Source organism: Accipiter gentilis, chromosome 7 (assembly GCF_929443795.1).
Source record: "Accipiter gentilis chromosome 7, bAccGen1.1, whole genome shotgun sequence".
NCBI lineage: Eukaryota > Metazoa > Chordata > Aves > Accipitriformes > Accipitridae > Astur > Astur gentilis.
In genome coordinates, this window is record NC_064886.1 from 31,207,974 (window position 1) to 31,232,067 (window position 24,094).

Below are 24,094 nucleotides of genomic sequence, written 5' to 3' on the forward strand. Positions count from 1 at the left end.
CCATTTAATCCTCCACAAGAGGAGGAAGCTGTGCTCTGTTTTAGAAGAATTAGCTGGTGGGTTGGGTTGCTTCTTTTTTCTGTTGGGTGTTTCATGGTTGCAACCTTCTCCACACGGAGTCTCGGTTTCTCTGTAGTTTGCTATCATATAATAAGCTTCTGAAGGGAAAAAAAAACCCAAACAATCAAGGTTTTATTTAGCACGCTTAGTTGAGTCCTAACACACAATTGTAGAGGATTTTTCTTCTTATCTAATTCAATGATATTCAGCCAGAAAGAGCTTTAAGGGGAAGATAGCAAGATATGATTTCTGATTGTTCCCATATGATAAGAAGAAAAGGGCATAATTATGCGAAATCGGTTTCTCCTTTTTCTTGCTCTAAAAACAGTTGAAGGACGAGACAGTTCCTTAGTACAACCCCGAGAGAAGAGAGGAAGGACTCTGAGCGTAACATGCTTCAGGGCCTTGGGGCTTAGAGTGGACAGGCAGAACTCTTGTAGCCCTCCTAGATGACTTCTTTCTGTTGACCAGTGAATAGGGATGGGCTATATGGTCCTGCTTCTTCAGAGCTACCTACTCAACTCACACAAACCCACTGTGTGAAGAGATGCAGAAACAAGGGCAAAGCATGTATATGCACCAGTAGTGCATAGGAGGCATGGGTGGACTGGCCACTTTGTGATTCAGCTTCCTGGTTATAAAATAGCATATAATACAGCTGGGAAGGTTGTAACACAGAAGGCTTAGAGATGCTCAGACTTTGTGAAAAAGAAAACCATCTAAGTATCTCAGACCTATAATGTGCCATGAGCAGATGCTTCCAGAGTCTCCATTTTTCCCCTCTGGGGGTAGCAATTTAAGGTTCCTTCATTCAGGGAGCTGAGCATCTTTATGTTCCTGAGCACTCTCAATTCCCACTGAAATCAAAAAAATAGGTGTGGTTTTTACTTCACATGCCTAGGCCTTTGGACTGCACAGAAACAGTGAAGTGTAAAACATTAAAATTTCTTTTGTTCTACCTTTGACAAGCGATCCATTATGTAGGGGCCGGTTTCAGATTAGCTCCAGCACCTCTTTGCACCTTGTGTTAGTATTCAGAAGCTACTGCAGTTATAGACCAGTTTGGTTTGTGTGGTCATTAGGTGCTCAGGTATATTCCCAGTATGACTGGCACAGTTAAATCCCTTGACTGATGAAAAAAGAATAACGTGCATGAGCAAAGTAGATCCCTGAAGAAGGTTTGGCTTGTGCTAAACAGAAGGAACCTAAGAAAGAGAGGGACAGGAAGAAAAAACTTGGCAGGTCTGTGTCCATTGACTGAGAGTATGTTACGATATGTATGACACACATCTTACATGTATTAGACGTATTATATACATTTACAGTGTTGCTACATTTTCCCTTGGAAATGTGACTAGCCAATTTTAAAACTTGCTTAGATGAACTGATGAAATACAGTAAAAATGGTGCTGTTTTAAATGAATTCAATTCACATTTTCTTCCTAAAAAAAGACTGCCTGTTGCCATTCTCTGAAGGCGCTTGTAGTGGGATGAGCAATATGAATAATTAAGGAAAATGGGTATGTGTGCTCCAAGAGGAGACAATTTTGGTATTGAACATCCTTTATTCTTACATTTCTAAGATGAACTAAAAGGACTTTTCATTTCTCTAGATTTCTCCAGATTTCCCATCCTTAACATTGTACAGCATGCCTTTTCTCCTGTCTTAATGACATCCCAAACTTTTGTTGAAAATAATTGATTGAATTTAAATTTCCTTAAAAGTTTAAGAGGTAATGTTACAGTATAAATTTCCTACCAAACACTAAGTAGGGAAATATCCATTAGTGAAATTAACTACAGTTTCTAGGTAGCTAACAATGTGCAGTATACAGTAGGGCATGGCTAATGAACACTGCAGTGGGTGATATTTCATTATACAAATTAATGCTCACATTTTAATGGGAAAGTCACATAATGAATCTCAGCTTCAGTGACAGCAATTAGAGACACAGATTGTCCCCTTCTGGACAAGGCACTGTTTAGCAATAAGCAGCTGTGTAAAAAGTCTTCAGGTTTACAACATATATATATGCTTTGGGGGAATTAGTGTACAGTTTATATTAATGTACTGAATCTTCCCTGCAAAGTAACAACCGTATTTATCTCTCTGCGTTTTAGCTAAGTAAAGACATGTAAAAATACTAAATAAATATTGCAGATAAGATATAAATAAAGGCAAATATTCAATTAGAAAACTTTATAAAAATTAAAATATTTTATTGTAATGCCGAGTGCACAATTGAAGGATCTTTAATAAACTGAGTCAAAAGCATCAAAAGTCTGTCCTTTTACAGGGTACGGGTACTTTCATCTTAAATAATAGAGAAAAATCACTAGTAAAGGAAAGTAGTAAAGAGAAGAAGTTAACTAGTATTTCTGACAAACAGATTAATTGTGTGGTGAAACATGTGCAGGATCCAAAAATAATCCTACGGAACCTTTGATATTCCATTTGGTTTAAAAAGTGTGAAGTGAATGATTAGAATGATAAAAGAAATTACCGTGTAAGAATAGGCATAATAATGAACTAATTAAACCATACAGCAATTCATTTCTAAAATATCTACTGCACAATGGATAAAATAGGTTATCAATAACTGTTTCAATGGTAAAATAAAAAATGCTGGAAAATGTTTTCAATATTTTCATTAAGCAGTATGCTCTGGAATTATAAGCTGTTTCATTTCATTTCGTTTGCATGAAAGAAAACTATAGCTTGTTTAGAAATGTATAGGATCAAATTGCAACTCACATTGTCCCAGAGTGACTGTCAAAACCCCACTACTGGCTGCCAAAGCATTAGGTGTTGGGGTACTTGTGCTGATGCACAGCCCTCACTGTACTGGGGAGCAGCACTACGAGGTGCAGAGGGGCATACGCCACAAACAAACTCCTTAAGAAATCTTATTTAAAAAGGGGGAGGGGGCGGGGGGGCATTCAGTGGTGAAATGGAGTATAGGGTGCAGTACAGATTTTTAGGAAGCTGCGTGGTAAGTGTGAAAAATGAATAAAGAAGCCCACAGCACTACATATAAATAGATATTTAAGAAGTACAGAGATTTGATAAGGGAAACTAAAAGGAATAGTAAAAATATGCATGCGGCTATTAGGGTTATGGAGAACAGGGTAAAATTCTGTAGATCTGGCAGGTTTAACAATTGGTATCTTGCTAATACTGGACAGGAGTGGATAAAAAATTATCAACCATGGCATAGAAGACTAAATCTCTTCTGTTCTCTGAGAGAAGCATGATGGTTTTTAAAAGTATTTTCCAATGATACAGTTCTGCCATTAAGAAACGAGGCTGTAATGCTGTAGCCCACTACATTTTAACATTTTTTTGAATGAATGAGACTGGATAACTCATAGATAAAGTCTTAAAACCCCTGGTTGAAGAGCTCTCCAAATCATTGAAGTTCATTTAAAAAAAACAAGTCTTGGAACACAGAGCAAGTTCCAGAGCACCCGCAGTAGTAAAAAAGCTCTGGCTATTCTACTATTTCCAAAAAGGAAGAATATTAAGACCTTGAAATTATAACAGACTACCCTGACATCAGGTTTGGGTAAAATTACAGAATGAATTTGTTAACTAATTAAGAATTGGTAACATAGTTAATTCAATTTTATTTCATGAAAGTAAGTTTTATCAAGTTTCTCACTCTCTCTCAAGGCTTGTAAAAGTTCCATGTGACAATCCCCGTCACCAAAAAGACACAGCATACAGAGACAAGTGGCACATAAACTCTCAGTTCCACAGCATTGCTTTCAGCTCCATCTATTCGGTATTTCATAATTATTTGGAAGAGTATATTAAATCACTGTTGATAAAATTTACCAATGGCACAAAAATGATAAGATGCTAAAATGCATGGGGAGGCACTGATTAGTCACTTTGTCAGGTGGGCTTTTTTGAACAATATGAATTTTAAATCAGCAAAATGTAAAGGAACAAATACGAAAGGTGTTGAACTGGCCTACGATTATGGTAGAGAAGCAACAGACTATAAGCTGTTAGTTGATTGCTATAGCTATGGATGTAAACACAGTCTTGAACTGTGTAAGATTAATATCAAGTTGAAATTTCATCAAAGCTTTAGTGGGTACCCATAATTTAAAAGGACATTGAAAAACTGGGAAGGGTGTTCCACACAAGAGCGAGAGAAGGTGAAGAGGTGATTGGTTTGCTGTCTGCAGGTACCTTCCTTGGGGAATAGATTTTTGTATTAAAAAAAAATCTGTTTAATCTAGGAGATAAAAGTGTAGGAGTAGGATAAAAGTTCAGTAGTAGGAAGCAGACTCTGGACAAATTCAGGCTAGAGAGAGCCACACATTTTGAGTAGTGAAAATACTTAACCAGTCGGTTTACCTAGCGACATATTGGATTCTTCTTCATTGCTGTGGTTGAAACAGAATATGTTTAAACTAAACCACCTAAGTTTTGTTTCAGATTGTAGTTATGGTTTGATGCAGGAATTATGTGAGGGTCTTTGGCCTGTGCTGTACAGCAGATCAGACTAGATGATCATAATTGTCCCTTCTGGCCTTAAAATCTCTAAATCTATTTATACCCTGGCTGTGGTCTCCTTGCACAGCCCGTAGCAGATAATTCCTATAACTAGTGTGATCAGATTGCATTCTGAGCAGGACTGGTGCTAGCTTGCATAGATTATACATCTGTGTTGTTTATACAACCTACTATACAAATAGACCTGTTTCTACTGGGCAACAAGTCTGTTTCCAGTTATCTACCAAGCTTTTGTGCAGATTTTACAAGGAGCATTGAAATTTTATTGTTTTACTGTATCCTGATATAAAATAGTTCTCATGAGATGTCTTGTGTCTTGTAAACCAGAGTGGTAGATAGATCAGAGCTGTGATTATGTTGCCCAGATAAATTATTCTCTATAAGATTTTTTTTTTTTTTTTTTTTTTTTTTTTTTTGTACACACTGGAATATTCTCTCTTTCTACTCCGTTGTGCAAAGGTTTTCAGGGATGCAAACGGCCAGAGAATTAGCAAGATCAGGGTGGTCATTGCCTTTGAGAACAATGAAAAATGACTCTTGGATATGAAATGCAGAGAATTATTTTGAAAAAGTCATGTTCCCTCACTCCTACATGGCAACGTTAATTTATGTGAACTGATATTAAGTGTTAAATAACTCATCCAGACACTGCTCTTGGCAATACTACCAGGGCAGTCATTACACTAGGATGAATTCTCTGAAACCTTTCTTCAAAGTACGAGATACAAACAGGTTGTCTTCTAACAAGAATCATAGGCTACCCCTCTTGTCCCCTGTAGTATTCTTTGGACATGTAGTATTGCAGTTGCTAATAGAGTCCTGGGAATTAGCGGTCCTTTGGGTTTTGCATTGAAACTGGCTTGGGTTTTGGTTAGTTTGGTTGAGGTTAGGTTGGGCTTTTTCCCACAGCAGCTTGTAACTCTGTTTTGTCATTGGTATGGGGACTTGTACAGGGGCATAGCTGGTTGTTAATTTGAATGGATGAAATAGCATCTAAATATCTGCACAATTACTGAATTTAGGAAATACTGATACACTGAATTTAAAAGATTCAAAGACGATTTACTCCATCCTACTCCCTTCTCCCAACGCTTGCCCTTGAAATAGCAGCAGTTAAGATTGCTTTGAAGTAAGCTAATCACTGCCAATATTTGGATCTAAAAGAGAAGAGAGAGGTTTTGAATAGTTCCCTTTGAACAATGTTATTTGGCCAGTCCTGTATTGCAAAGGTGGCACAGTGTGTTGCTACATGTTGAGTCCAATTTCAGACCGTCAGCTTTAGATCTTCTTTCTAGCCATGCAAGAGGTGGGAGCACCACAGAGGCAGTGTACCGAGGCTAGGAGAGATTTGAACTTTTTATCACACTGTCTCAGTGAGTGTCTTCTTTCAGTCCAACGCTTATGGCGTTGGTGGCGAGCTGTGTCCAGATCTCCTCTGCTGAAAGGAAGCTCATTCAGTGAAGAGGCCTTCGAGCGGAAAATGTAAGGACTTCAAGGCTTAGCAATTCAAAATAAGAGTACGTTGTTGTGCCCAGTCCTTTAGACGGAAAGTGCTTTAGAAATATAAATATTACTAGTATTTCTTCTAGTTAGCATATTTTAAGTCACTTATACCCATTTTTACATATACTTACTTCTTTGAACAGCTCTTGCTGTTTAGCAACATCACTGGAGCTGGTATTGCAAACTTCTCTTCCCTGAAGAAGTAGTTATCCAATGGTTGACATAGCGCCTGCAATGCTGGGACACACTTTTGAATGGTGTCACTTGATGTGCAATGCAAACACACACTGAACTATCATTAGAATAAAAGGAAGTGCTCAATATAATTGTGTTAAAGATTTCCGTGAAGGCATAGGGGATGCTGAGGAAGAGCTTTTCAATTAAGAGGAGTGAAAACTCAAAAGTGAGAGCATTTAACCTTATAATGTCTGGTACTTGTTCTTCACCAATCTGATTGCTTCTTAGGCAACACTTGAAATACCCGAGTTGTGTCAGAGGTCACTAGTGACTGTTTACAGTAACTGGTAGGGCAAGCATCATAATAACAGAAAACAACTCAAAAATATTGCAGTATGTACATGCTGTAAAAACAGCATTAATATTTGTCCACGTTCTGACTGGCAGCACAGCTGTCAGAGTTTGCACACTCCCAAACAGCCCTGCAGAAATGCAAACAAATAGACAGCCAGTGTCTTCTGTCCCCTTGTCCCTACCCTAAAATGCCTGCGATGAGTAGGCGTGTGCTCAGACTCTCACCTGAGACCAGGGAAGCCCGACAGTCATGATCCGTCTCAGTTTAGTGATTCTTGCAAGTCGGTAGGAACTGTTTGCTTTTGCACATTTCCCACTGAAATGCAGCCCCTACTCCTTGTTGGTGGAGCGCCAGAACTTAATTAGGTGATTGTGGAAGACTCAGAAGTTGCACTGAAATGTTTAAATCTGATTTCTTCTGTTAAGCTGTGTGGACCCAGGCCTGAAGCATGAACCGTGCTAATTACTATCTCTTCCTCTGCTGAACACCTCTTGTTTGAGGTGCTGCACTTTTCTCCTCTAAAAAGGACGATTAACGTGGTTGATGTAAAGCTCTCATGTCTCACCGTTTAGCTTTAGGATTACATTATGGATTTAGAATTTCCACTACTTGTGATTTACTTCAGCCCTGTCTGAATTGCAGCACGTATCCAGCTACTATTCATGGTCAGTAAGCCTGCTTGCACAGTGCTATATGGTCATTTGAGTGTTCTGGTGTTGCATCTCATTAGTAAATTCCTGCGATCAGTGAGAGGAGCAGCTTCCCAAGTATTTACCAGCCTTTCAATTGAGCCTGTAGCTTAAATAACAAAAGTTTGAAAGCCTTCCAGTTTTTGAGGTTATTTGAGAACAGGTAACTTTCCAGATGGTTTGGTGAACTACATAATATTATATAGCATTTTTACTGGGGAAGAAGTTTTCAAAACAAATATTTCCATTATACCATTTGGAAAAGGCTTGCCTTTGTCTTTTGGATCACTTAGGAAAAAAGCTACTTAAAGAAAAGGGTTTCTTCTTGTTGAGCTGCCTCATAGAAATAATTGCTAATATTGACAGCTTGCAGGTCTTTCAGATTCCTGTCACTTTTAGTGAGGATTTCCGTACTTCTTCCTTTAAAAGGAATACTGCACTGCTAACGAGTCCTCTGCAAAAATTAAGATGTACATTTGCTTAGATGTACATTATTTTTGGATATGTCTTTATGATTGTATATGAATATTTATTACGCATGTAATATCTTCTACCTCTTTTAAAGTATAGGAAGAACAATAAAAGTTTAGTGGGGGATTCAAATATATAGTTAATTCATGAAAATAATCTTATATGTTTTAAAACTGTATCCAAGCTAATCCTAGAAAAGCGCTTATGGTAGGTAAATTACACGTTTTACTACTTGAGCATTAGAAATGCCATTAGTACAAATTTAAAGGACTGCAAAAAACAGTAGATAATGCTAATTTCAAATACAGAAGCTAAATATATTTTGTACTTTTTTTATTACTCGATTTCTTTTTTATTTTATTGACTACTTTTTATTTTAACTATATGTTCTTACATGCTGCAATCATAATGTAGTGTAATAATATTAATATTTTATAGAATCTGTATTTATAGTTCTTTATTTAGAAACAATGCAGTAGGTCTGCAGATCTTTGAATCCTTCTGGAATGGTGCCCTCCAAATAATGATAAATTACTTGTGCAGTATGCCATTTGCTAATTATATCCATGATTTACTGCAGAGCAAGACTTAAATCATTCATTTCAGTCTTGCGTAACAGTGCCATAAAATTTTTAGGTTTAAAAATGGTTTCCATGTGTATAATTTAAACAAATTTTAGAGCAATTGTATACACAAAATATTGCAACCATCCATTTGTTACATTCTTTGTCTCTCTTTTTTTTAAACTTGTACTTTTAATGATTACTGTGGTTGAAATGGTTATGCTTCATTTTCATAATCATAGCTTTTAATTCTACAACAGTTTTCTACATGTTAGATTAAGAAAAAGATGGCTAATTGTGTGTAGATACCATGTCATTCCTGAATAGCCCCACATTCTGGAAACCCATTTTAGAAATAGTCACTTTATGAATCAGTCTTCAATTAAAGGCATTTCATTTTTAAAAATGAATTATTATATCTAAGGTCTTCTTGTTTTCAAGCAGCTAATGTTGATTTTTTTTTTTCTTCACTCTCCGTACACCAAAGTACAGTTAACTCTCTCTCTTTATATTTTTCTCTTTATCCATACCTATAGGTGAGAAGCCTTACAAGTGTCCGCATTGTGATTATGCTGGTACTCAGTCTGCATCCCTCAAATACCACTTGGAACGGCACCATCGGGAGCGACAGAATGGAGCAGGACCACTCTCTGGGCAGACTGCAAGTCAAGAACACAAAGATGAGACATCAAGTAAAAGTTCAGTGTTTATTAGACCAGATATATTGAGAGGAGCCTTCAAGGGGCTTCCCGGTATCGATTTCCGAAGTGGCATGGTCTCACAGCAGTGGACGTCAGGAATGCTGCCTTCTGGAGAGCAGCAAGGACAAGCAGCTGGCATGTCATCTGAAGTATCTTCAGAAAATATGAAGGGTTCAGACATATCTTCCAAAGGAACACACTTCTCTGAACTTGGCCGTGCTTACCAGAACATGGTTGGGAATGGTGTGAACTTTCAAGGGTCTCTGCAAGCTTTCATGGACAGCTTTGTGCTAAGTTCTTTGAAGAAAGAAAAAGAAATGAAGGATAAAGCTCTCTCAGATCCACTTTCAGCAAAAGCTCTGGGCTCAGATGGTGGTGAGGAAAAGATAAATAGCAAGTCCTCACAGCGAAAAACAGAAAAGTCACAATACGAACCTCTTGACTTATCTGTAAGGCCAGATGCAGCCTCCCTCCCAGGTTCATCTGTTACTGTGCAAGACAATATTGCTTGGCATGGCTGCTTATTTTGTTCCTTTACAACTTCGTCTATGGAACTAATGGCTCTGCACCTCCAGGCCAATCACTTGGGCAAGGCTAAACGTAAAGACAACGTCATAGGGAACAACAAAGACCAATCTAGAGAAGCTTCAGCCTCGGTTAATAAAGTCAGCTTGCTCCCCTCTTCTGTGCAGTCCAGCAAGGAGGCAGTAGTTTCAAACATGCTGAGCCAGCTGGACTCAGCTTCTGAGAAAATGACCCAAGGACAAAATAAAGAGACCCTGGGAGAGCAAAAGACCACTGCTTGGCCCAGCCACATGGAATCCACTTTTTGTAATTTTACAACAGACTTCTATAAGCAGTTCGGTGTTTATCCTGGTGTTATTGGCACGGGAACACAAAATTCTTGCACCAGTAATGAATCCGAAATAAAAACACAATCCGAAGATGACCCAAATATTCTGCTCTCTGACTCTGTAAATAAAAGTGCTACTGATGACCTTTCTGACATAGCTTCATCTGAGGATATGGAGTCTTCCAAGGAAGAAAACATTGAAGATGAGGACATTGACACAGAACCAGATATTATGAATAAGCAGTTGTCTGCCCTAAATAAAGAAAGCAGTGAAGGAGGCGACAATATACAAAGTGCGGTCACCTCACAACCAACACAAGGGCTTGTATCACCACTGCCACAAGCATCAGAAAAGCAGTGGCACAGTCAGAATCTTCTATCCTCCCATGAAACTGCACAAGGAGTGATGAAACCCGAACAAGTTCAGGGTCCACAGGTCCTGGAGAAGCAGATGAACATGTTGTCAGTCCTAAGAGCTTACAGCTCTGATGGCTTAGCAGCCTTTAATGGACTTGCAAGTAGCACAGCAACTAGTGGATGTATCAAGAGACCTGACTTGTGTGGTAAGTTTTAGACCTTCTTTTAGACCATTTCAGAAAACACTTGTGCAGAATCATGAAGCTGCTCTTTAAATATACTTAGTCATGTTTGTTAGTAATACATTTTTTAAAATGTTAAACCCTGTGGGCCAAATTCTAGTCTTATATGTGGTCTACTCCATTGAAATCAGCAGTGCTGCATGCATATACTTACACAGGATTTTAGAAAGAACTTGCTTTTTAAACTAGAGTAGCAGCAATATAGACTATCTGTGCTAGTGGCATCTGAAGGGGATACTTACTGGTTTAGCATACTCAAAGGAGGAAAAGGTTTTAAAAAATTTACATGGTAACTTGCAAACTTTTCAGTATTTTGATACAAGAAAGAACCCAAGAAAAACACTGGATGCTTTGCCAAGCAAATCTTGCTTTCTCTCTCTTCCTTTTTTTCCTTTCTTTTTTTTTTTTTTCCTTTCTTTGAATTGGGGTGTGTTCAATTACCACAATATTAATGAAATCAAAGGCCAAGTGCATGGAATGCGTCTACCTGTGGTGAAGAGCCTTTTTTTTGTTGTTGGGTGTTTTTTTTCTTTTCTTTTCTTTCCCTCCCCCTTTTTTAATTATATTTTTCTGGTTTGTTTCAATGGCACCCATATAGTAGTTGCCCTTGACCATTTTCACTACTCTAACTAGTGGTTGTACAAATTGTGATTTGCCTAATTAAGAATATGCCTCCAGGTAATTAAAGAAACAGCAACACACCAAACAAACAAAACCACCTTTTACCCTTATTAGTCTCTGATTCATAAAACTGCAGTTTTGCTTCCTCATGTCACACCCATAACATCTGACAAAAATGAAATTTACATCTATTTGGAACAAATGAGAATGAGGATTTTTTCAATTTATCTCCTATTTTGTCAGCATGGTTCTTGTTTGAAAGAGATTTTAGAGTGTAAATCCTTTGAAAAACAGTATCACTTTAAAAAGCAGAGTCAACAAAGGACACAAAAACTTCTGTAATGCTCGTTTCACTTAACCTTCAAACTAATCAGAAAACTCATTGTCAGAGCTGAACATGCATAATAAAATGTATTCAAGTTAAAAAAGAAAAAAAAAGAAAAGACAATGTGATCAACAGTTTTAAAGCCTGACAATTTAAAATGAAACCCTAAATCTGCAAGCACTTAAGAGTGGTTACCCTAGTTAACTTAAGGTTAGTGGGAGCTTTGTTTGATTTTACTAGGATAGTACCTGTGCTTAAAGGCAGAACCCCTTCTTCAGGCCTCTCTCTGCTTTTCCAAGTGTATTAGTTGGTCTGATAAAAACGTCTGATTTTGCCTCACAAAGTTTCTCTCACTTGTATTCTTAGAGCATTTTGGCTTCACAATATTGTCATTACTTAAACTGAATCACAAGCCTAAGTATCTGCATGGCCTTACTTGTAAACTTCTGTGTCTCAATGCACTAAGAACCAATTCAGATAGTTGGAAATATTTCCAGGTTCTTCAAAATCAGCAGTTACATTACTGTTATCTTCAAAATAGTTGATAGTTGCTTTAATTTGCAGCTGGTAAAATCCTAGTTGGATTTTTTTTTTTTTTCCCCCTCTCTATTTGTGGAGTACAATCAATCAGTTACAAAAAAAAAAAAAAAAAGGCAGCACAAATTACTCTCTAAACAAACAAGTAAAAAAATTGGAAAACTAAGATTAGTTGCTTTGTACAAAAATATCTTTATACTTCTTCCCAGACGTAAGATTTTTAAAACAACAACAGCAAAAAAACCCCTTTAACATTATTATTGAAATGAGGTCATGTTACTTCCATTAGTTTTTTGTTTCATCTTCCAATCAATTCAACAGACATTTTATGATGGCTTGAGTTTGTATGATTTTAAAGACCATATCCCTTTCACAAGCTCTGCCCAGTGATAATGGATTTGACTTGAAGTATGAAGAAAAAAAAAAAACCAAAAACAACAGAAGCCTGTCTGTTCTACTTTTTAAGCCATTTTTAAATGGAAAATGCAGTGCGAGTCCTCCTTTCTCCCCCCTCCAAAAATAGCTTTTTAAAATTCTTTACTGACATACTATTGAGTGTTTGCAGAATATAAGTATTAAGGTTGACTAAATTTTTCATTTTTCTTAATCTCACAGCAAAAGTGGATGAGTATGAACAACCCCTGTGTCAGTAGTTCTTTTTTTATTTGGCTGGCTTGGACACCGCCCACTTGAAAGCAGTGTTTTGGGGGAGTTTTCATTTTCACAGTGACATTTTGTACTGTGAAATCACACTCCATCTGTGCATGCTTGTGCAGGGAATCTCACCTGATGTTTCTGCGTTTGCAGATTAGCCATCAGGAGCACCCTGTTCATTTATTAGCCTTCCTTCCCTCTTGCACAAATCCCATGACCTTAGTCATGGTTCCTTTTGTCTCTCCTACTGCCTGAGAGATCAGAAAGCTTGAGACCCACCTCCAGCACCCGATTCCAGGGCATGAGTCTTGTGTTCCTTTGTATTTTAGGAGTCTCTGTGCATTTGCCTTTCTTTTTACAGCCAGTGATGTGTGGGTTGTTGACATCTCAAGAGAGAACACTGATACACTTGATACAGTCCTTGTACAATCAAGACAGCAAGGCATGGTGCTCTTTCTACAGTCAGAATACAGTGGAAATAAAATATCTCAGCTTCAGTTAGTTGAGATTGAATCTTTGATTGGCCACGCTAATTGAGTTAAATTTCTGGCTGCATAAAAACAAGCTGGGGTTTTCAGTGATCCATGTGGATCATTTTTAGTTGGCAGATTTTACCTTAAGATAATGGATCAGTTTTTAAGCACAAATCTTGGCACAGAAAGGGTTTAATACCTCAAGGAGAATGCCGCGAACTCACATTGTTGTTTTGGAAAGTCACCACACATGGGGGAAGCAGTCCTCAGTTTCCCTGTATGTAGAATGAGAGAGACCGATGATGTACACATAATTCATTTATGCTCCTATCATGCTTCAGGCTGTAGGGATGAAAGACACAATTAGAAAAGAACCATAATTACTGCATAATACAGAAATTTCCATGTCAAAATGCTGCTGAGAGAAATCACAAATTTTTGTAATATTTCTCCTTTACGTATATAGCAGAATAGAAAAAGACAGAAGGAAAGAAAAAAATACCATTGATGAATTTAGAGTTACTCCTGAACTGTACTTGGTTTTGGAGTCTCAAGTGACTATACCTAGGAGCCGATCTTGTTAATCTTTGCTACCACGCAGTTTCTAAGAAGAAGACAAGGCTTTCCGTGCTGCTTGGCAGCCAGTAGCCCAGCGTGGAGGGGAAGCCCAGGGCCATGGCTTGGTAGATGTCTTGAGCATCCACGTCCCCTGCTTTCACAGCCCTTGCTCATTCAAGAAGTTACGCTTGGAGGTTCTAGACCTACTTTGTATTTTAGTTTTGGAAGATCTGTTTTCCATTCTGTTTATGCTCTTCTCTTTCTCTGCTTGTCTTCCCATGTACACATAGATGTATCGCAGTGATGTTCGTTCTGCCTCCTGTTCCAAGTCATTAATTCACACGTGATTTGCACAGCATCTCTTTATGACAAGACCCTTTCCTTTCTCTCTTTCCTCCCCTTTAAATTTTTCTGCTTTGTGTCTAAGATGGTAAAATTTCCCAACTTGCATTTTCTGCTTGGGAAGTACTTAGACTTTCAAAGAAGAGCTGGTGGGCTACAGAACTATTGGCCAGAGGTCGTCCTGGGTGTTAGCTGGTTGCTTAATGGGTTAATGCTATTGAACCCACACTGAATGATGTCCAAACGTATTAGTTCCATGTTGTCTCTACAAATCTAATTTGCTTCCATTCTTGCTTGCTTTCCTCTGCAATGAATGCTGTTTTCTCCCGCGTAGGCTCCACCCCATTATCACTTCTTCCACTGTACGAAAACAGGGCAGGGACCTTCTGATGCATGGTAGGAGCTTTGGAGCTCTGATCCTGCAAAGGGCTGAGCACTTCCAGTTTCCTTTGGAGCAGAAAGTGTTCAACATTGCACAGAATTATTAAAATGTTCAGCATTGTAACTTTCTGAAATACCTTCCAAATGTGGAACTGCAGCACAGACAAGAGGGCTGGGCAAGGGGAAGATCCATTGTGGCAGATTATTACAGCTTTATTGTCACATAATTATAGTGTTCTACCCCAATGTTTAAATAGTGAATTTAGTTGTTGCAAATTGCTTATTGCCACAGGTGTCAAAACCAAAAAGATTATAATGCTAACCCCTTCAGAACTACCACCAACATATAAAAAACAGAAAAAGATTTTTAATTGTTTGCGGTGGCTTCACTTGAATCCTTATTGCAGCTCTTTTAAATTATGAAATCCATATTAAACAGAAGCGAAAGGCCTGGTATATCCAAGCTCTAGGACAGCTACAAGGCAATGGAAGGTCATCCTACTGCAGCAAACTGTAGTACTCCTGCCCATTTAAAAGTATCTTGTAATGCACTGAAGTAACCCAACATTTTGTCCTGATCGGCAGTTGAAGGAATAACCAGAATATTATTTTCCTTCAAGGCAGAATGAAATGATAGGGAAGTTTTACTGCAGACTTTTCTTTACCCCAGTACGGTGCTTTTGAAAAGGTTTCTTTAGTTTCAGTTAGGAGGTCTAGGGCCTGCTTTTAGTCTATGAACTGTACTGCCGAACGGGAGATCAGCACCTCGGCCCCACGCCTGGGTTTGAGCTGCACTTCTGGATGTCGCAGTGCCATTTGGATGGCAGTATCAAACCAAACTCATATGGCTTGCTTCCTTTTTTTAATTAACTGGGAATACCATTGATCCAGTGAAGTTTGTGTTGCTGGATAAAAGGGCCGGTCTGTGAATAGCATTGTATTTGCCAAATGGTTCGCTAGTCATTTCAGTACAAACAAATGGATGGTGTCTGTAAGTCTGCAAACACTGTTGACATTTAGCCTTGTTTATGTTACTTTCCTTTTGCTGCATATTTTTGGCTAGAAAAGATACTGTCTGAATCAACATTGACTTCCTAAGCAGAAGCTAAGGACCCAGTCTTGCATCCCTCATTCTCGATGAGTGGGACTGCTTACATGACTAAGGATTGCAGAATCAGGTCCTATGTTTATTTGACTTTAAATTTCATTGCTATATTCATGTAATTTAATTTGATTGTATTTTGTTGTATCAGAAATCGGTCAGGTACCACCTTTTTGTTTGCCGTTGAAAACTTTTATTACTTACCATTTTTCATATTGCAGTGTAACATTCCCATTCCATTTATGTTTCTGGAAATTAACCCCTAAAGTATCTGATACAGCTAAGTGCTGAGTACCTTCTATCTCCAGTGAAACTGGAGGCATTCAGTCCCTCCTAGCACCAGATCTGAAAGGGGGATTGTGTTTGCAAAAGGCGGCCTTGGTATGTGCCTTGATTTCAGACATCAGTGGCCAGCCGCACCAAGGCAAATCCCTAGCACAGAAAGGCTTTTCTTTTCTTTGCAGAGACAAAATAATGATGTAAGCTTAGAGCTGTATGATTTTACTCTAAGTTTCATCTCCCAAACAATATATTCGTATTGTTTTTGTCATATCCAGGTCAAATTTAAATTATAATTTAGGATTAGGCAGAGGCATAGAGATGTTTCCAGGTCTTTCCAAAGTGAGACAATGCTTTGGTTTGTGTTTTGGTTCAGGAATATATATTCTTGTGTCTGAGGTATAGTATTTCCTATAACTACTCATAAACACGAACAATTTAGACATCCTTATAAGTCAAAACTAAGTGTACGATTAATACCTATTATGAGGCCAATTTTAAACAGTTAATTTGACAGCAATTATGATTTTATGTTACAGGCTTTCAGAAATAAATAACCAAATTCATCTTTGTAATCTAAGGAAGTTAGGCTATCTTTATGCGGAGATGATCTTGTTATGCACAGTATTGCATATCTGGAATTTCTGAGGTTTGCTCCCACCTATCTAGATACCTGTAGTACCAGGAATAAATAATTACCTGAGGCTTATTAATTGTTTCAGCAAAGAAAAAAATATATACCTTAAGTGTAAGCATTAATATATGTATACACAATACATCCACAATATATAACAAACCATCATAATAGTACAAAAATAGAGGTCCTGAATATGTTCTGTTATTTATGTGTTTGGCAAGCTTAGGGAATGGACTTTAGTATGAGTGAAAATTCTCTTAACATTTTTAAGGTTATTTATTGTCATTTCTATTTGAGTTTTTAATGGTCCTGTATTTTGTAATGCTTTAGCAGGAAAAAATACTGTAGTTATCTTTTTTCATATTCTTTAAGCAATATTTCTAGCTTAATATATTGTGCCAGGTTTTCCCGTATTAACCAAGAAAGACAGTAAAATTCAATGAACAGCACTCTGACATCCACAATTTAAAACCTGTGATTGAAGTGAAATGTGTAAACTTCTAGTGGGTTATCATGTGCTTTGGAATAGAGTATTGTTGGAAGTAATTAGAAAATATATTAAGGTTTCCTGGTAATGAAGGTATGTAAGTTTTAATAATTGTTGCTTTCTGAATAAGTGTCAAACTATATCTTTAAATGTATATGGAGTTACAAGTTAGGTCACTTCTGAATGGAATGTAAAACAATACTAAAATGCTTCAATAACTTATCTCAGTGTTGCTAATAAAAAAAAAAGCTGTTAACCATTAGTGCAGTTTTGAGTCATTTTGTTAATACATTCAAGAAAACTCTCTGAGAAACTGTTGTACCTTTTGGTAGACCAAAGACCACTCATGCAATCCACACTTGTTTGGTGGCTTTGAGAGGCAAACTCTGCAAAGCTACTTGTGGGCCTTGTAAAGGATATTTATTAAAAATGCAGTCTTCTAATGAAGGAGTGGTTTGTTGTTAGAACGGTGCCATGTATGGTTAGGCAGGTATGGGGGGGGGGCGGGGGGGGGGGGGCCATTAGACTTGTTTCCTTTGTCACAGAAAATATGTTGGGAATGTGGGACCTGTTTCTCCTCTGTTGCTGTTAAAATCCAGCAGAAATTTTTTGTGGAGGCCACTGGGTTAAATATGAGTAATGTGGGATGGATTAAGTGTGTAAGTATTAACGCCTGGGTGCTTGGCCAGGGCAGACTACATACTTGGGTCTAGTCCTGCAGCGGGAAATAGAGCCTTAGTGAGTGATGGGTACACAACGTCTATCCCAGTGGAGAGATACCAGGAGCATACAGCCCGTGAGTGATCTTTCTTGGTTAATCTTGCCTGGCCTTACATTAAGGCACAGTCTTCGGTACTGCAGATAGCACTGAACTCTCCTTTCTGTTTCCCATGGAAAGAATGTGCGATAAGCGTCCTGAGACTAGCCTCCCTCCTCAGACCTGTGTACGATCCACCCAAGATAAAACAAGCGTAGGATAACGAGCAACCAGTTGCATCAGTCCCAGTAGTATCGCTCAGGTCTATGGTAAGTGTTTCCAGGATGGGACCTGTAAGAGGTGGCCTGTCGTTTGGTGCACCGCCGAGTACGCAATGGAGGCTAAAGGAAAACATGACTGTGGCTCCCAGTGTCACATCTTCATTAATGCTGTCAGTTTTGAATAGCATATTGGTACTTTTTATTTATTCCACCAAAACACCATGAGTCAGGACCTGACATTTTAGTGTTCTGTGTCATACTGAGAAAAATCTGTAGTTCAGCAGTAGGACAATTATATTATTTTGGAAGGGTTAGAAATAATACAGCATTTGTGAGACAACTGTAACATTTATCCAGACTCAGTGTGAGATTGTTCTTCCTTTTATTTGGAGAGCACTTCCAAAAAAGTATCAACTAGGAGCAAAGAAAAAAAGAGACAAGAAAAAGTGGCAATTATGAATCCATTTAACCCCCATAGGGTATAATCTCATCTTGTGTAATACCGCTGGCTGTTACATGCCTAAACTTTTATGCAGTGAATATAGTCCTTATTGTCCTGTGGGCAATATGACTAAGGAAAAAATATCTCTGTAATACAATGGAGCATTTGTCTGAATGGCGTAACCTAAGGTCCATAACATCAAATCTAAGTTGTAATTATACAGCTGCAGTCACACCACTCAAGTGAAGGCTGTGTCAGCACTCGTATTATATAAGAAATCCTGTTTTCAAGGGTTGATGAGTCATATGCAAAAAACATTTCTCGCTAAACAATTGTTCTGGTTGTTCCGAAGCAACATCTAGGTACTGGCCTTGCCACAGTAGGATGTGATCGTGTCATGTCTTCTGCAATATGCCACGGCTTAACTTGGCAATTTATTTTGCTCATGAACGTATCTTTTCCAAGCTAGGAAATTACCTAGAAGGTTTGGGGGTTTGCGCATTTTTATTATTGTCAAAACATAAACTATGGGTGGGGAAGAAACCCAGGGTGGGTAACATGTTCACTAACAAGGATTATAACAGGTGAAATGCGTCTTTCTCAGAACTTATAAAATTAGGATTTTTTTTCCCAGCTTGCCATCCCCAGTGTTGATTTTAAGTTCTCTGATCTGAATGCTTCCTTAGAAGACCCGGTCACGATTTTATTTTTTGGCATGCCTTGAAATTGAGCCTTTCAAGCTCACAGTAACTGTTACTGCCATTTGAAGCAGCCACACGTTTGCTGGCAAGGAGCAGATAGGAAAGAGGTTTATTTACAGCACTACCACAGAGGTGAACTAGGAGCACCATGCATCCCTCCCACACGAATGTAAAAGGAATACACTTAGGTTTGAGACCAAATACCGGAAACCACAACAATTTCTCTACTACGTGAAATTTCTAGATAGGTATGCTGGATGCAAGTGACTTCAGCTAACAGATGCCCCTGCCTGGAGCATTGCCATTCACAAACAGGTGTTCCTGAAGCCACCCCCACGGCAGGCATTTGCACCCAAGTCGCCTAGCCCACCCCGTTGTCCGTGGAGCAAGATGCAAGCCAGGAAGTTTCTTTAAGCCAGTCTCCTCTGATCCAGGGTGTCTGTAGCCCCGTTCCCTGCATAGAACAGCCATTGTTCAGCTCGCAGAGCAACAGTGGGGTAGAAAATAGCATGCCGTGCTGGGGATCAGAGAGGGAATTGTTCCTTAATTATCTCTTACTGAAGGGAAAAACACAAGGCATATCCCGATATGTGCCATGACTCTGGCAGGACACAAGTCTTTTAAGTAAGCTTTGGGGAAGGGGGGCTCACATTCTGAGGCTGGCAGCCCTCACTCCTCCTGCAGGTCTACCTGTGATTCACTCACTGACCATGGGAAAAAATAAGTTTTCTGCTTTGGATTCTCCATTGTGAAAGGGAAAATAATAGTACTTATCTCCCTGGTAGGAGTGCTGTGAGGATGAATGAATTAATTAATGTTTGTAAAGTACTTTGAAGATGAAGAACATTATGTAAGTCCTCAGTGTATAAATGCTTCCTCCTCTGATATAACTACAGTAAGCCATAAAAATTTATTGATGAAAATAAACACACATTGAAAATACGCATTGGGTGTGTATATCCCTTCAATAACTCAGCAGCGTTCGTGAGCCTGACTTCCCGAGCAGCACAGTGCGGCGAACCCGGTGCTGAAACCCGCCTTTGGCCTCAGCCCCTACCTGTGCCGAGCAGCCGGCGCTCGGGGGCTCTCTGCACCTGCAGGAGCTTTGCCATATTTTGGCCATAACATCTTTCCACCAAAGCCGTGAATTTTGACCTCAGGGCTCTTCGCGGTGCCAGCTGGGTTGAGCCGCCGGTTTTTGACCATCGCCGCAGCACACCAGCCCCAGCCGTGGTGCGGCGCGGTGCAGCACCCGCGCCCGAGGCAGTCAGTGGCTCGGCAACGTGTCCGGCGGGATGCTCGGCCCCCTCCCGCTGCCAGCCTCCGGGTCCTCCAGTCCTGTGCCTGCGCGAGCAGGCCCTTGGCAGGACCGAGGACCTGCCACGCTGTCTGCCACGGTTTGTCCCCTCCTTTTCAGCGTCAGCGTTGATGCTCAGCGTTCGGTCCCCGCGGTTCTCGGCAGTTCCTGCTGACACTCGCCGATCTGGTGCCTGAAACAGGCTGTTGTCTGGTTTTCAATTGAATGGCAGTGCCTTCAATTCGCTACTTGTAAGGTAAAATTTTTATTGCCTGCTTTTCAACATTACCATCCGAGATTAGTCCTTACTGCTTTACTTTATATTATTTCTCCTTTTATGCAAGCCAGGAAGTGTGTTTGATCCCGAACAGCTCGCATGTATAACAAAGGCAAGTTAAGAGGATGCAAGGAAGGAAAACCAACACTTCAGCCATATAGAGATGTGCCATTTATCGAGAGACATAAGAAAAGGTTTGTGCCTTGAAATGAACAGGGTAAAGATGAAATTCAGGATTTCTTGGGGGCTGTCCTCGGTTCACAGCTGCTGCATAGATCAGTTTGTGGACTTTAGGAGAAAGGACCACATTAGCCCTAATTGTGTCCTGTTTCACTTGTCACTTTGCACAGCCAACCCTGTTCCGGTCTGCGCACTTGGTTTTCCTTTAAATCCTTTCCAATCTTCCTGGTAAACCTCTTGCTGGTTTAGTCTGCCAGCTGGAGTGCAGGGGAGCTCTATGGATGCAGGTGGGAGCTGCGGATGCAGGTACCGCACTGGCACGGGCTGGCGAGCCCCCAGCCCCGCTCCTCGCCGCAGGCGGCTGAGGGCTCTGCTCTCCCTGCTGAGAGTTTGAAGAGGGCGACAGCTTTTGCCCAGCAAAGTCTGCTCCCGTGCCATGTTCACCCACTTGCCAAACACACCGAGATGCATCACTGGCACAACCAGACATCCCCAAACTCTGACCGGCACCAACATGCACCCGGCGGTGTGGCTGATTTTTCTGCCCCCTAACACAAGAACTGTTTAATAATAGGAGGGTTTATGGGTGTATTCACTAATCATTATATAACTGTACCTTGGGGTGAAAAAGAAAAAAAAAAAAAAACCCAAACCAGAAATACTTTCCCAAAGGATAGAGGTGGGAATCCCATTAACGTGATGGCTCCCTCTTTAGTTGCCAAAATGATTGACAGCTGGATAAGGTCAGAAGATGAAAACCAAGCCATGGGGGACAGAGCGGGGAGCGGAGGGGGCCAATCAGTTGAATAAAAAACTGAGTGTCAGTGCTGGGGAAGGAGAAAACCGGCACTCCCACTAGAAAGATCCTCACCCTCTGCTCCCCTACTGTTTGTTGTGGAAAATGCTGCAGCTTAATCAGAATTATTTACAAGATAATGGTCCATTGTTTGTAGTAAGACAGATGCTGTCTGTGGGAATTTGGTGTTTTATGTTCTACGCATTACAGTGCCATTGCTGTGTACAGATGGGATCACAGTGGTATTGTTGTTATCCACTTTTTGGAAATTTGGAGGATCCTTACCGTGAAAGGAGGATCCTTAAATAGAAAAAGAAGGAGTTTTCTTGGGCCCAGAACTGAGATTTCTCTTAAGGTAGAACTGTGTTTGTACGTGTATGAGAGAAGAAGAGGACAAGGCGGAAGCACTTTGCTTGAGACCTGTAGCATGAAGGGTCCCTAGGCTGACTTGACTCGGTGGTGGTGGACATGAATTCAACAGAGGGATCGATCCTGTGTGTCTTTTCAAAGGCGAGGAGATACGTTCTGGTGGGGTATGTCGGTGCTCCCTCCTTTGCCGGTGGCTCGGCAGAGTCAGTTGCTTAGCAGGTGGTGTGAGAGGTACACAAACATGTCTGTGCGAGAGCAGGGCTTGCCTGCTGAGTAGTCGTCCTCTGGTTGTGCGATTGCAACATGTGGTGTTCCCTGCCATCCTCCCCTCCTGCAAGTTAAACACTGAGCACTTCTGTTTCACCAGAAAACTTCATCCTGATGATTTTGTGGGTGAAGCTGTGGGAAAGGAAAACTAGATTTTCACTGGATTCATACTGAAGAAAAACCCCCACCAAAAACCCAAAGAGAAAAATCATTGTTTATTTAGAAGATCAAATGCAAGAATTTTTTTTTTTTTTTTTTTTTTTTTTAATCCCAGCAGAAACTGTTTCCGTAAGCATGCCCTTCTGGCCAAAGTAGAAAGTTCAGTGTGGAGGCCTAGAGCCTGGCAAAGAGGACAGGCCCGTGACATGCAGGTGGGTGACCCTGTGCCACGTGAGAATCGCTGCATCCAAGAAGAATAGGGAGCTCCGGTGAGGCCAGTGGAGATGGCTACCTCCATCGGCATGTCTGTCTCACCAGCTGCCTGGGTCTGTCTCAGCAAAGCGTAGGGACCAGCAGCACCCACAGCTCTTTCTCATGACCCTGGGATGAGAGGACAAGGATTGCGCCGTGCACAGCTCTGCAGCGCTATGCCTCTCTCAGGAGCAAATCCTGCCTTGCCTTTTCTACCCAAACCACCACAGCCCGTGAGATGGGAAGTTCCTCCTCAGGTCACTGCCCTTTGGAGCAGGACCCGCAAGCAAGGTGCAGGACAAGGGGTGGAGGGTGTCTGGGTGGGTGTGGGTGTATGTGTGTGTGCACGCACTGCCTCTCTCAAAAATCTGCTTTTAGTGTGCAATAGCTCACATATTACCTCGGCAGAGACCGGTGTGCACCAAAGGCAACCAAGAGACGACAAATCACCAGAAAGGCTCCAGAGGGGATTTTGAGCATCCACGTCTGGTATCCCAAGATCCATTAGCTTTCAGGTAAAATGGAAAACAATGACCGTCTTTTTTGTATGCAAGATAATTAAGCTGTCTTTCCATCACTGCAAAATACCTGAGTTTCCCCGGAGAAAGCAGAGGGCCTGGGGACGGGGAGTGGCCGATTCACAGTTCTGGGGGTCCGTGCAGCTGGAAATGTGTTCCCAACATCAGCACATCCTCCTCTGGGTGGGCTCCCCCTGAAACAGGTGGTGGGAGGAGGCAGCTCCTGAGTCCTCCCTTCCCTCTGGGCTCAGCCTGCTGCCAGGGACAGAGCCGATAGCATCAGATCACAAGTGGAAACCACTTTGCCCAAGAAGAAGGATCTCCTCTGGCATTTGTGAAGCGGAGTTTTCCAAGAATACCCTTGAAGGGTTAGACTGGCATGGAAGATTGCCATTCCTGAGTGATTTCATTTTTCCTAAGCATCTCCAGTGGGATCTGTACAGGGAGCTCTAAGTTTTTTCCTGCAAGTCAGCATTTATTTGCAAAATCTTAATTTTGTATTTCCTGACATTTAAATTTTTCCAGCCTAATGTTCTAATAAGGATTCTGTCCGTCCGTCTAAATAAAGCTTTGTTCTAATGAGGACACCATCCATCTCCCGAGATGGAGCCATAACGACTTCCAGCCTCAGTGTAATTTTAGCTAGGCTCCCTTCCCCACCCTCTGGTCCCCACAGCTCTTTGTTTGGGGTGTAAATTATCTGTTTTGGGACGAAGTTGTGCAGAATTTCATTTTGGGTCAAGTGACTGAGCTATTGTGTGAGCCTCTGCTTTCTCTCTGAAAAGGGGGATTTTGCTCACTCCCAGTTGTATGTTCAGTGCCTGCTTATTTGCAATTTCTGTTCATAAGACTGTGGGTTTTCATGCCAACGATTTTCTGTTTGAGTTATTGGAGTAGGGAGGTTGTGGGAGCATGCCAGTGTCAAAGGTTGTCGCTTGAATGATAATTAATAACATTATCTGA

The 24,094-nt window shown here is 40.4% G+C and overlaps 1 protein-coding gene across 13 annotated transcripts in view; it reads left to right on the forward strand.

Annotated features, from left to right (window-relative positions):
- ZNF536 (zinc finger protein 536) overlaps positions 1-24,094 on the forward strand; it is a 354,101-nt gene that overhangs the window by 218,177 nt on the left and 111,830 nt on the right. For 12 of the 13 annotated variants that reach the window (XM_049806413.1, XM_049806411.1, XM_049806421.1 and 9 more), the window contains one exon: positions 8,883-10,463. In XM_049806413.1, the coding sequence (XP_049662370.1) occupies positions 8,883-10,463 (1,581 nt within the window). Of the gene's footprint in view, positions 1-8,882; positions 12,034-24,094 lie in introns of those variants that run through there. The other variant, XM_049806424.1, reaches the window with a different exon arrangement.